Raw genomic sequence first — 14,057 nt, forward strand, 5'->3', positions numbered from 1 at the left:
AATTGGTTTCAGAAAAAAAATTAAGATGGTAGAATGGCCCAGCCAATCACCTGACTTGAATCCAATAGAAAATCTATGGAAAAAAACTAAAGATTAGAGTTCATTAATTACATTAATACTTAGGGATAGGTTAGAGTTATTTTTTACTGTTTTGATAACATTAAGAAATCCAGTAGTGTAAACTTTGAAACATAGCCAAAGTAATGACTTTGTACAGGTATTATACTGTAGGTATGTGCGTAGAACTGTTTTACCCCTTCTTCATGCTAATGACTTGTTTTTCTCAGGAAGTTTTTGAGGTTGGAGTGTTTGGAGGGTGGGATGTGGCAAGAGGGCAGCTGTTCACCTGTCACATGCCCTCCTCTCCCGCTGATGTTTGAGGGCATGTACACCTGCACCAACAATTTGGATTTCGATAGTATCTGCACCCTACAGTGTCCCGATCCAACAGAAAGGGTATTATAGCACTTTGCAGGCCAACTCTGTCTGTTTATTTCTAAACTCTGCAGTTATTAAACACTAATCTGCATTTGTCCCAGCAGTCTAGCATCCAATGCACCAAATATGGCAAATGGACTGAGGACTTTACTATGTGTAAGAAGATAGAGGGACCGTGCCAGCCTCCTCTTGACCTCAACCTGGTGGAATACAGCTGTGAAGAAGGCTTTGACGTGGGTGAGGATTTAAACTGACAAGACAATTTACTGTTTAGATTCAAGATGAATGGCGTGCTCAATCCCTTTTAAGTTTGATTTGGGTGCTCTTCGGTCCAAGGTAGAACATCTTAAGAGGCACTCTAGAGAAAAGAAATCTCTGATAGCCGAGGCACTCCATAATTAAAATGTCTTTATTGCAAAAATGACATATCCTAAATGGACAACTTTAAAATGCCCACACGTAGCGGCATGGGGCCTTCTTCAGGGCATAGTGAAGCAGATAAAAAAAAACTGATCTTATAATGACAAAAAACACCAGACCGTTCTCATCCCAAGGCGTCATATACTGACACTCTTGACATTTCGTCAACATCCTACGCACATGGCACCCTCTAGCGTCAATATTAGAAGCAGATAAAAATGGGCCAGAAGGCGCCTCCTAGCGGTCTAACCCTAACCCTAACCCTAACCCTAACCTTACCCCATAATCTGTGTCTCATATTGACGCTAGAGGGTGCCATATGCGTAGAATGTTGACGAAATGTCAAGAGTGTCAGTATATGACGCCTTGGGATGAGAATGCGTTAAAAAACACACAGGTGGAAGCAAACACACAGGTGCTGACAATCAGTATGGAAGGTCTGCAGGTAATTACTAGGACACACCTCTCACACGGTTCTCAGCACTAAAGCTATTAGTCACAATAATAAACAGAAACACAGGCAACAGATAGCATGCACATATATTCATGCATACATTGCTAGGGCACGCCTCTCACATGGTTCTCAGCAATAAAGCTGTTGGTCACAATATAAGCAAAAACACAAGCAACAGGTAGCATGCATATACATTCATGCATACATTGCTAGGGCACGCCTCTCACATGGTTCTCAACACTGAAGCTGTTGGTCACAATAAAAAACAAAGAAGCAACAGATAGCATGCATATACATTCATGCATATATTACTATGGCACGCCTCTCACATGATTCTCAGCAATAAAGCTGTTGGTCACAATATAAGCAAAAACACAAGCAACAGGTAGCATGCATATATTCATGCATACACATGCATACACATTCATGCATACATATTAATTAATACAGTTAATAAAACCATTAGTCTTAAATTCTCTCTGTGTTCTCAGATCACAAAAAGTCTTACTTTGAATGACACCCTCACAATGACTGCAAGATCCACACCAATAGGTTCCCCACAACCCTTTTTCTAGCCATGTTTTTTGTGGTTAATGGTTTTATTAACTGTAACTCTGAATATGTGGTCTACCGCCTACAATGCCCATGTGGGTGTTTCTATGTGGGCAGAATTAAAAGAAAACTAAAAGAGCGGTTTTATGAACACAAATACGCAATTAGAGTCAATAACGAAGATTACCCTATGGCCAAACACTATAAAGAAATACACCATAGTGACCCTTCATCTTTGAGAATTCAGGGCATTGAAATTATTAAAAAATCAATACGTGGAGGTGATATTTTAAAACAGTTATTGCAACATGAAACCTTTTGGATATGGAGTTTCAAAGCAATGGACTATCCAGGATTAAATGAAGAGATAGATTATAGACCTTTTCTCTGATTTTGTAATATTGTTCTTTCCTGTGACTACTCTTTGCATATATATTGTATATGTATATGTGTATGCATATGTATGTATGAATGTGTATGCATGAATATATGCATGCTACCTGTTGCTTGTGTTTTTGCTTATATTGTGACCAACAGCTTTATTGCTGAGAATCATGTGAGAGGCGTGCCATAGTAATATATGCATGAATGTATATGCATGCTATCTGTTGCTTCTTTGTTTATTATTGTGACCAACAGCTTCAGTGTTGAGAACCATGTGAGAGGCGTGCCCTAGCAATGTATGCATGAATGTATATGCATGCTACCTGTTGCTTGTGTTTTTGCTTATATTGTGACCAACAGCTTTATTGCTGAGAACCATGTGAGAGGCGTGCCCTAGCAATGTATGCATGAATATATGTGCATGCTATCTGTTGCCTGTGTTTCTGTTTATTATTGTGACTAATAGCTTTAGTGCTGAGAACCGTGTGAGAGGCGTGTCCTAGTAATTACCTGCAGACCTTCAATACTGATTGTCAGCACCTGTGTGTTTTTTGTCATTATAAGATCAGTTTTTTTTATCTGCTTCACTATGCCCTGAAGAAGGCCCCATGCCGCTACGCGTGGGCATTTTAAAGTTGTCCATTTAGGACATTTTTAGGTCATTTTTGCAATAAAGACATTTTAATTATGGAGTGCCTCGGCTATCAGAGATTTCTTTTCTCTACACTGCCTCTTAAGACAATTTACTGGTTATGAGATAAAAGTTGCCCATTTCAAATATGGAAATAACTAGACAGTCGATTTCTAACAAAGCAATGACTATTGTCTCAGTCAATGTTTGAACATATGTGCATCTTACTATTTTGTTTTATTTGGCAGTAAATTTAAGTCACTGCATTTATTCTTCCTAATAAAAGGTCTAGACATACTGTACCTGGGCCGCAAGACCACAGTCAGTTGCATGCAGTAGGATACTTTTAAGTGCCAACCTGCCAAGCTGTTCAACTATGGATGACTAGTCCGGAGCTTGGCTATTCATGTGCTCACATGAATAAATTCAACAGATGCAAATGATGGTTAAAGCAAAGCTTGCTTTGTGTCATGGCAGGTGCAGTCTGTTACCCAACATGCATTGTGGCCTTGAGTGACCCTGTGGTGTTAGCCAATGGCTCCAGCACTGATACAGTAGAGCACTGGATGCTTCCCAGCAAAGTTCAGGTGAGGTGGTGGATCCAGTTTGCCACAAATTGTTATTTGATATCATTGGCCATCCTAGTGCTTTAACCAGACTCCAAGTTTGAAAATTTAGACACTTTCCATTTTTTCAGTATTTACTATTGAGCTATTAGAAATGCACTGGATATTATGAACTAATTAAAAAATTTTTTTTAGCAAAGTGATGTAATGCTAAATTTGTTTCACCCAGTGAAGAAAAAAACATAATCTACATTTTAGATGGCCAGAGGCAAATTAAAAACTATTACTTTAATGTTAATTTGTACATATTACTAATACATTTATATATACAAAAGTCATAGTTAATGGTTTGTTAATAGCGATATTTTGGCCTTAAGATAAAGTGTGACCACTGGTATTATCAGATTGAACATTATAAATTGGAACTGCTTTGTTCTTATATAAAGATGTTACGTAGTCTTTATTGTAATGATGTAATCTATAAAGGATGTAAGTCTACCTAAGGGACCAGGATGAGGTGGTCCTTGTCCATTAATTCAACACAGACACAAAAGGTTTTTCCAAGTTGTCTTTTAAATGTAGTCCAGACAGACCCTCAAAAATGCCCCTTGAAGTGATTTTCTTAGACTGAAATTATTTTATTTTTTTCCCTGTTCCACACATCATGACATGAGGTGTGTTTGACATCTGTCAAATGTAAAAGCGCCAACTTTTCTGATCTTTGTTTGGGGGGACCTTATTTGGCTCTAGACAGAGGAGCTTCCAGACTGAATACTTTGGATGCAAAATTGGAATCGCATTATTGGCACATCAGTGATAATTTGGATTGGGTTTCCTTGATTCTCGCTCCAAAACCAGGTTCAACTCACCTCTCTTCGAAAGTGTTGATTCAGTCTCTCACTGTCATATCAGCTCGTGAGAGTAATGATTACAGTGTGATGTTTTTATAAGAGACGCTTAAAATGCCACACGTCAAGCATGACGCCTCTGAAGGTGTTGGACTCCTATTGTTTATAATGATACATCAGCACCCCTAAGAACAGCTTGCTTTCCAGGAATGTTGTCCAAAGAATTGCAGATTGGGTAAGAATGATGGAGGAAAGGTCACAGTAGGAGGGAGATGAATAAGAGATAAGCAAGTTTCTTTCCAGAAATTCTGCTTTAGAAACAGGTCAGCTTTCCAATTCTGAGAAAATGTCAAATCAGTGAAATATTTGTTGCATTTGAAAGGACAGGAGGGAAAGACTAACCCTTATTATATTTCATAGTTATTGGATATTAATTTGCAGTATTATTTTTAGGCACCATGTCTCCTTTTTGTCTTTTAAAATTAAGTTAGATATTATTAGATTTCTGGAAAAGTCTAAATAAAATAGAAATAAATAGAAACCCCATTTTCAGATTTCCTCCTCAAGAAGATTTGTTACAAAAACTTAATCAATAGTAACAAGTCAGCTTTTTTGTTTAATGATTTCATCATTACAGTGCATTAATTGACTCTTTCTTTCCCCTTCCTTTTTGTGTTGCCTATTGTTCTTCCTTTGAAAGAGTATTGTCTGTACTGGCATGTTGAAGTGGCATCCGAATCCAGAACAGATCCACTGCATCCAGTCCTGTGAGGTGAGTGCTTATTATATGATGTGATTTCTTTCTGATTAGAGATGAAGTACAGCATACAAGAGTCATAAGAGTGCCTCACAGCTAATGTGCTTTTATGCAAGATGGAAATTATTCTCTTATATCTCATTCTGTCACCCTCATCTCTTTACAAAACAAATATGCTTTTCAGATTTTCAGTATTTATTCAGTATCTTTCACTTCATGCAGCTCTTTTCCATACTACAGCGGTTTATGTTGTCCAAAAACATCAAAAAGGATTAAAACAGACAAGCAATACAAGCACCATAAAAGTAGTCCAAAAAATTTGATCACAGTATTTCAATGTTTCTGAAGTCACATGATAAACATTTGAAGCAAAGAAGTGAAAATAGTGTTGAAATTAAGAGTTGAGTGTTTATTGTATTTCTGTCTGGATTTTAGCTCCGTCAGTGATGTCAGGAGATGGATTTATCTTAAAAATGTGAAAGGGTGGAGAGGTGTTTAGTACAGTATGTCATTCAAATTAATGAAGTGTGAGACTTGGATACATTTCTTAAAAAAATATTCAAATATTTTATATATTAATTATTGTTGTTCCTTATAAACACTACTGTTCAAAACTTTGGGGTCAGAAATATATATATATATATAAAGAGTTTTGATTTATTTGAGTAAAAATTAGTTTTCTTTACCAGGAAAGTGGTAAAATGAAAACAGTTTTCTGTTTCCAACTTTCACATAGCATTTTTAGGTTATAATAACATTAAAAATTAAAATCCAGATTTTGATCTTCAAAGATTTATTATAAAATTGTACCCCCCCCCCCCCAAAATGCAATAAATCCAAGACAGTTTTTTTTCTTCTTTTTTTTTTTTCATTGAATCTCTCAATATCTCGCAATTCATCTAATGAATGAAATATTGCATAGGTTGTCGGTGATCTATGGCTCTGTGTATTAAATGCTGCTCCATCTGAAAGCATGTGATGGAGATTTACCGGTACTATTAATCACAGAAGCGGCTTTACTGACAAGATGTGCATGACAATCACATGCAATTTATCATGCAGCCGTTGTTTGCTGATCACAAAGTACAATGTAGATGAGGAAAACTAGGATATCGGGTGTATTCAAAGTGTCGCCATTACTGTCTAGAGTGTGTGGTGCACTGTGATTGGTTCAGCAGATATATCGCATTCTGCAGAGAAAAGAGACTGCTGTTTGTCTGCGGGTATCACATTTTGCATAAAATTAAAAATGGACTTTTCAATACCGACCGGATACAATACTGATTTTGCCATTCAGAGCGCTCCTGCAAAAACTGAAGGCTCACCGGGCAGTGTGGGTGCGGGGACAATATTTATTTTATTAATATTTTATTTTTGGAAGAATATCAGGGTGCATAAAAGATGAAAGAATTGTATTTATAATACAGATGTGTACGCCAGCAGTATTTTAGATGCAAAACCAATGGCAAGAGTTCATATCTGCCACCTGTCAGATCTAGAAGAGAAAAGAGCAGTTTGACAGATAACCACCAGCAGAGCATTGAGGTGGTCCAGGAGGATCAGGGAGCACCATAATCAGTGATAAATGATGTCCGTGTTGATTTTTTTTTTTAGATTTACATTCCAGTTATTGTGTCATGGAGCTTCATGTGCAGATGGGGAAACCTGTTTTGCTCTTCACTATCTCTGTAGTCAGAACTCTGGGCCGTTTGACCAAAATGGAACTCGAAAAATCAAATCTGTGATCCATTGAAACTTTTTTTTGAAAGCATGTATAAATACATCATAATAGGTCAGAGTAGTAGCACATAATATGTCTCAAGTGTGACTTTGAAGATATTTGTGCCTGCAGGAATTCAATTCTGGATGAACCCAGTCCAAAGGGATAAGAAATACAGTCATTCAGTTTTTCAGTTCAGTTTTTATTTTGTCTGTATAAGGTTTAAACATTCCCAAGTTTACATTTATGTCAGTAATGAGGCATTTTGTTGTCAGGGATTTCCGACACCATCAGCTCTCATATGGAGACATCTTTAACATCTCCTGTGGCCAAGAGAAACATTAAACGCAATGGTTGATGGACTGCGTGCCACATCTTCCCACACCATGCTGACAGATTGATTCTCACAGGTTCTCCTTTTATCGCAAAAATAAAACTGAATGAAAATATCATTGCCACTGTAAAATGTGGTATACACATGATCATAAAACATATTATTCCGGTATCTGTTCCTCTAGAGTCCTTCCCGCAATTCACAGAATCCTGTTGAAATTCACCCTGAGCACTAACTCATCAGACTTTGTCGACAATTGTAGTTCTGAGGTGCCAAAGCAAATGAATGATCTTATCGGTGTGTGCGCAGGTCAGTTAGACAGAGGGAATTTAAAGGATGTTATGTAACTGATGGATGCGTTAAACCAGTTGTAAAATAATCACAAATGATATGTGACGAAAGTAACATACCAGGCTTAGCTAAAAGTCAACAGAAGTAACGCGGCAGAGTCGTGTGAAGTCTGAAATCGAAAAGAGTGTTGAAATGAACAGTCGAGTGTTTTGGAAAATAATGGATGACTGTTTATTGTAATTCTCTCTGGATTTTAGCTCTACCAGTGATGTCAAGGGACGTATCTTGAAGGCGAAAGGGTGGAGCAGTGTTTTGTGTGGTTTGCCATTCATTCAAATGTGTGAGACTTGAATAAGTTGTTTAAGATTTATAAAAAAAAAAAATTCTCATATAAAAGGTTAATAAAATTATTTATATAATTTATATAATATATTCTAATCTTGCATATGAAGAGTTTGGTTCCAAAACATTATAAATCCATTTTGATTAATTGAGTAAAAATGTGTTTTCTTTACCAAGAAAGTGGCAAGATGAAAACCACTATTTTCGGTTTCAAACTTCACATAGCGTCCTTATGTTATAACTGCAAATAAATGCACAGACACGATTTACCTGAACAGAGATGACATCACTGAATTCAATGATGAACTGCCTTTAACTATCATTTTGCATTATTGACAAACTGTTTTCCTAATGAATGTTGTTCAGTTGCTTTGACGCAATGTATTTTGTTTAAAGCACTATATAAATTAAGGTGAATTGACTTGACTTGTTATAATAACATAAAAAAAAATCTAATCCAGATTTTGATTTTCAAAGATTTATTATAAAAACCCCCAACATGTAATAAATCTACTGAATCAATATAAAAGTTATTTTTCAAATTGAAACTGTTGAAAATACACAACAAAGTAAGTTGAGAAAAACATGACAGCCTCTGAACTTAGTCAATACAAATTTTATTAATAGCTTACATTTCTTCCCTATCCCAGAAACCACCACAGGTTCATCAATACCATCAAAATGAAATTTCTTTTAGGGCTGAACACTAAATCGTAAATGCAAATGTCCATCACATGCTTTCAGATGGAGCAGCATTTACCACACAGGGCCGTAGTACACTGACAAACTACACACTATCGCATTCTTAATCGTAGATGAATAACCTTTGATTATGAACACGATATTGCATATCTTGTCTGTTTACGATATGTGGAATGGTGCACTGTGATTGGTCGAGCGGATATATCGCATTCTGCCGAGAAGGCAGACTGGATTTTGTCACAGTTTGAAAAGATAGGAAGAAAACAGCAGATGTCCCATTTTACATAAAATTCAAATTGTACTTTTCAATACTGACCAGATACAATGGTCAGTGTATATATATATATATATATATATATATATATATATATATAAACAGAACATATTTGTTTTAAATATACATGCATGGTTGTATTTATATATACATAATAAATATACACAGTACACAAACATATATGTAAACAAAAACTTTGTTGGATATGATTAATCACGATAAATTCTTTGACAGCCCTTATTTTATTGCTATTAATATCTTTAGAAGAAAATCTTTACAACAAACTAACCTTTATCCCAACGCTAACCCTAAAATGTGTATGTATATAAACTAGATAAATAGATAAAATGTATTATATATATATATATATATATATATATATATATATATATATATATATGTGGAATGGTATATATAATACATTTTATCTATTTATCTAGTTTTATCATCAGTTGCATATCCAAGTTTTTGTTCCCTATGGATATCCGATTTTTATCATTTTTAATATAATTTCAGAGTGAAGCAGACAGGTTTTATGAACTATTCATTCTACCTTGGAACTCTCCATTCCTTTAGAGGGATGTTTTATGATATTCAAATACCCCTTATGTCTGCCAGACCTTCTGATCTGCACTTGCCCTCATTTGTTACCTAGCAAAACAGTTGCTTTTATATCGGAGACTCAGTATAAATTATACCACAGCACATGTTCCAGTTGCTCTGCAGCACGTCCAGAAAGTCTTTCCCCTTACAGGCTGATGATAAGTTAAGAGGTCAGCTCAGGTTATGCTTTAGTTTATGTGTCATTATTAATATTTTATTTCGAACCACCAAGGCCAAACATAAGTAGACTTTAAGTCTGCTTTTGCAACCCTTGGTTCTGGAGGTTTTTCCTCCAGATGAATAAGAAAGCTTATGGAAGCTTTCTTCAGGTATTATAGTTGTCCATGTATTGGTCAGGCTGTTGAAACTGCTGTGAACTTCTGGGCTTTGGACTAATTTGGCTGTTTTTTTTTTTTCTCTTTCTAAGTACAATTTACTTGACTGCTTCGAACCAGTTTTTGAGTCAACCTTTTCCCCTTTTTGTGTGGCTCCATTTGAGAAAACCTTACAGATGATGCCACAGGTTTATGAAGAACCACTGTTCACATTCCTTGCTGCAAATATGGTTAGAAGAATAGTCATCTGATTCCTCTCAGGGCATGCACTGGGTTTCTTCATCTTAACATTATGGAAAGAGTTGACAAGACAAAAACACCAAAAAACCTGGAAACACTTCATTCAGCCTTTCACTGTTGTGATGTGTTAACTAAAATTTGTTTTTCAGCATGTTCAGCTTTCATTTAAAGACAAAAAGGAAAAGTTTACATTAGAAATGAAATGGAGGGGAACATAATTAGTAGTCTTTTGGGAACTCTGGAGAGAGCCAATCAAGGGGCGCATACTTCAGTGAAGTGAGATGCCAGCACTAACATGGGGCCTCAAAACAATGTTGTCCGTGAAAACATGTTGTTGCCATGGAGGTTTAGTTTATTCTATCTTTCGCTTAGCATTAGATGTGGTCGGTCAGGCAACCTGTGGAGTGTGTCCTCCCTCGCATTTAGGGATTTCATGTTTAGGGATTTCATTTCTCGTGACGTCATATACTGTATAAGGTAAAAGATACCTTAATTGTTTGCTTCAGATAAGATTTCAATTTGTTGTTCTCCAGTATCTCAGATTGCAAGAAACTGTTGCTAGGGGTTAATTGTGTTTTTTGAAAATACATATTTTTAAAGTGACTCATAGAGGTTTTCGTTTTCAATCAATTCATGTAATCTTAAATCAAACTTTGGATACTGACCAAAAACATAGCAGAGTTGCCTACTAAAACCCCTCTTTGAGAGCAGGCCAGGAAAATGAATTTTAGAATGGATACCTCAAAGTGGACAGCTTGAAGTGAATCTGAGCAGTATGCAACCTGAAGAGGCATTTATATTTATCATCGGAATACAGTAAGGTCATGGTCTTTTTTTTCCTATTAGGTGTTGAAACATTGATAAAAACACCTAGTGAATTTCACTGCAGCTAATTATGAATATATATATATATATATATATATATATATATATATATATATATATATATATATATATATATATATATATATATATATGACAATATATGACAATATATGACAATAAATGCAAAAAAAACCCCCTGAAATTAATCATGCTGTCGTTTTGATTTGCAACATTGATGAAAACACCTAATAACAACAACTTTCATCTAAAAAAAAAAGTTCATCTAAAATTAGGATTTTTATCAGGTTCCTATATTTCTGTTCAGTTATTTCACTTTAATAGCCTGGAAAAGGACCTGCACATTGCCATTAAAGTGAAATGACTCAACCTAAGCATAGGAGCTTGATAAAAATCCTAATTTTAGATGAAAATTTCAGATGGCACTTAAAAGCCTTTGCATCTGAACTCTTCATATATATATATATATATATATATATATATATATATATATATATATATATATATATTTATATATATATATATATATATATATATATACATGTTACATTAAGGTTTTGCATATGGAAGGGTATAGTTTGTCTGTTAGTATTAATTCTATTGAAACTATGATTCAATAGATTTATTCGATTTGATTTTATTATCATTTTGTCTAAATAAATGTAAATTGAATATAAAAAACCCAAAACTGAATTTAATCATAAATGCTGGTGTCTTTGAGTCAAAAGATTGAGAAAAACACCTGACACATTTAACTGTAGCTCCTTATGCCTAGAATCAATCTGCTGACCCAAAACTGAAAAAGAAATTAGCAAGTTTTGGGGCCGTCGATTTATTGTGATAATTTATCATGATTAATTGTCAAGAAAATAAGGATGAGATTTAAATGTTTAAATATTTTGGCAGACTGGATTTATGTCATATTGTTCATTGTTTTGGTCAGATTTGGACTTTTCTTGACTATTGTTTCTTCTTGAGCCAGATATACGTGAGGTCCAGGTCAGATGATTTTGTGTAGTGCTTCAGATGGTTGAGTACAGCGTTGTTTAACATTCACTGGCAGTTTTCCTCTGCTGGCCGGAGCAGATGCATTCCACACATCCTTCCCATTTACTGTTACACGACTCTTTAGTTTAGGCATTAGGTCATTTTTTCTTTTTCCAGCCTTTTCTAAAACAACGTTAATAATGCATGTGTTTTAGATTCATATATTTACCTTGCAGTATGTAACACATTAATTGAAACACAGAGTGGACTTTAGGTTTAAAATTGTTATTGCCAATAAATCTGCAACGTTCTTAAGGTGATAAAATGAATAGAGGGCATGAATAAAGAAATAAGCGATATATACACAAGCTTGAAACTGAAGAATGAAAAATGATATTGCTTATGACTTGGAGAATGAGAGCACGGCAGGAAAAACATTTTGGATTGGGTGTAGGTTTAGCAGGGATAAATTCTACAGAGATCTCCTCGCCAGCTGCTCTTGCACAGGGATGTGGAATCAGGTAAAGCTGGACTCTTTGAAAGGATTCCACATGCGCAAGACAGCCAAAACTATCTTTGGCAGGCAGCTCTCGTTTTCCTGTTATTGGCATCAGATCCTTTAGGTTAAGTTAAATTCTTTAGGAAGGCATTATGACACATTTAAAGTGTTTATGCATATTAAATGTGATAATTGTAGTCCACTCAAGAAGGTTGGATTTCGCTCCCTTGGGCATTGCAAAACAGGTAGCCATGCTCTCACACAGGTGAAGTAATGGCATCGGATGTAGTACGAGAAAGTTAGGAAGTTTTGTCTGGAATAACAGATGCCGCTTTATTTTATTTGAAAGGAATAAATGAGAAATGCCACCTACCCTAAGGTATAACAGAAATCCTTTTGGCATGATACATGCATTTCTTTCCTCTGAGATACTTTCCTCTCAGAATCGGCCTCGTGTTCAGAGAAAACTGTTGATTCATAATAAAATTAAGTAACTCATACTTGATCCTCTAAAGGGCTTTAATGGCACATTTACTAGTTCAGTGAGTTCAGATTGTTTGGATGTATAATAAACGGCATATGGAGAGCTGTAGTTTGCCTGAATAGAATAATATTAATTATTTTAAACCTTGCAGTCATTCTTAGATTAATGTATGAAATTAGATTATTATATTAGATTTAACATTATTTGTTGTTATTATTAACATTTAATTATTTTTATTATTTTAACATTATGGCTGACAACTAAAAATGACATCAAAAGAAATTCTATTTTGTCTATTTTAGAGAGAGAGAAAAAAGTTAATTCAGGCATATTTAATTTAGGCCATAATGAAAACATGTATGTTGATTTGAATAAATTGAAGGTCCCATTAATTATTAACTAACATTAATGGATTAACAAATATTAACTAATAATGTGCAATACATTTGTTACAGCATTTGTAAATCTTTGTCAAGGTTAGTAAATAAAAATACATTTGTTTATTGCTAAATCATGTTAATGATAGAATAATATATAGAATACTAAATGATTTAGAAGTATTTTTCTATTGCTATTTCATAACTAATGTAGTTTTAACCAGTAGTAACAAATGAAACTTATTATAAATTATAAACACTTATTATAAAGTGTTACCAAATAAAATAATAATAATAATAAAAAAAAAGTCAAACACTGTTATATATCCTATATCATCCAATAATGATAATTTGATCAAATCTGATAACTGATATGGAACCAATATATTGTGCGTTGTGGTAATTTTTTATAGTACAATCAAATTTTTTTGTGTGTGTGTGCAGTAAATAAATATATATTATAAACACATTATTTTATATGTGTTACTCAACCAGATGTCGTCTGTTTTTCTTTTAAATGAGTTTTTCAACTCTTTTATTCTGTAGCCATTTGGAGGAGATGGTTGGTGCGACACCATTAACAACCGAGCGTACTGCCAGTATGACGGGGGAGACTGCTGTCCATCCACTCTCTCATCTAGAAAGGTAAATCTCATCCTAAAGGCTGTTCCTCTCTCCCTCATTCATTCCACATTGCTGTCTCATTCCTCTGTCACAGCGCCAATTTCTGTCTCGCATATTGCCGTCACATTGTCAACCCTTTCCATGAACGTCGCCCACTTCATTAGGCGCCCAGGTGGCGTGTTCTCCCAAAGAGAGAATAAGCTCGGGGGGGAAGTGTCTGTCATAAATAAATGACTGGATAGAGCAGCTTTTATTAGCAGAGGGCCAGGTGTCAGCGGTCACGGGCATCTGTAAAACAAGCAGGGTCTGAGAAAGTGAAATAAACCGTGAGGAACAGCATCCTGCCACTGTA

General features: G+C 35.1%; 1 protein-coding gene across 2 annotated transcripts in view; it reads left to right on the forward strand.

The window, feature by feature from the left end:
• The window catches only part of LOC132096344 (pappalysin-2-like), a 69,122-nt gene that overhangs the window by 53,310 nt on the left and 1,755 nt on the right, over positions 1-14,057 (forward strand). Inside the window, exons 18-22 of one of the 2 annotated variants that reach the window (XM_059501634.1) lie at positions 288-456; positions 540-675; positions 3,357-3,466; positions 4,994-5,065; positions 13,628-13,726. In XM_059501634.1, coding sequence (XP_059357617.1) covers positions 288-456; positions 540-675; positions 3,357-3,466; positions 4,994-5,065; positions 13,628-13,726 — 586 coding nt within the window. The remainder of the gene's footprint in view (positions 1-287; positions 457-539; positions 676-3,356; positions 3,467-4,993; positions 5,066-13,627; positions 13,727-14,057) is intronic. The other variant, XM_059501635.1, reaches the window with a different exon arrangement.

Source organism: Carassius carassius, chromosome 20 (assembly GCF_963082965.1).
Source record: "Carassius carassius chromosome 20, fCarCar2.1, whole genome shotgun sequence".
NCBI lineage: Eukaryota > Metazoa > Chordata > Actinopteri > Cypriniformes > Cyprinidae > Carassius > Carassius carassius.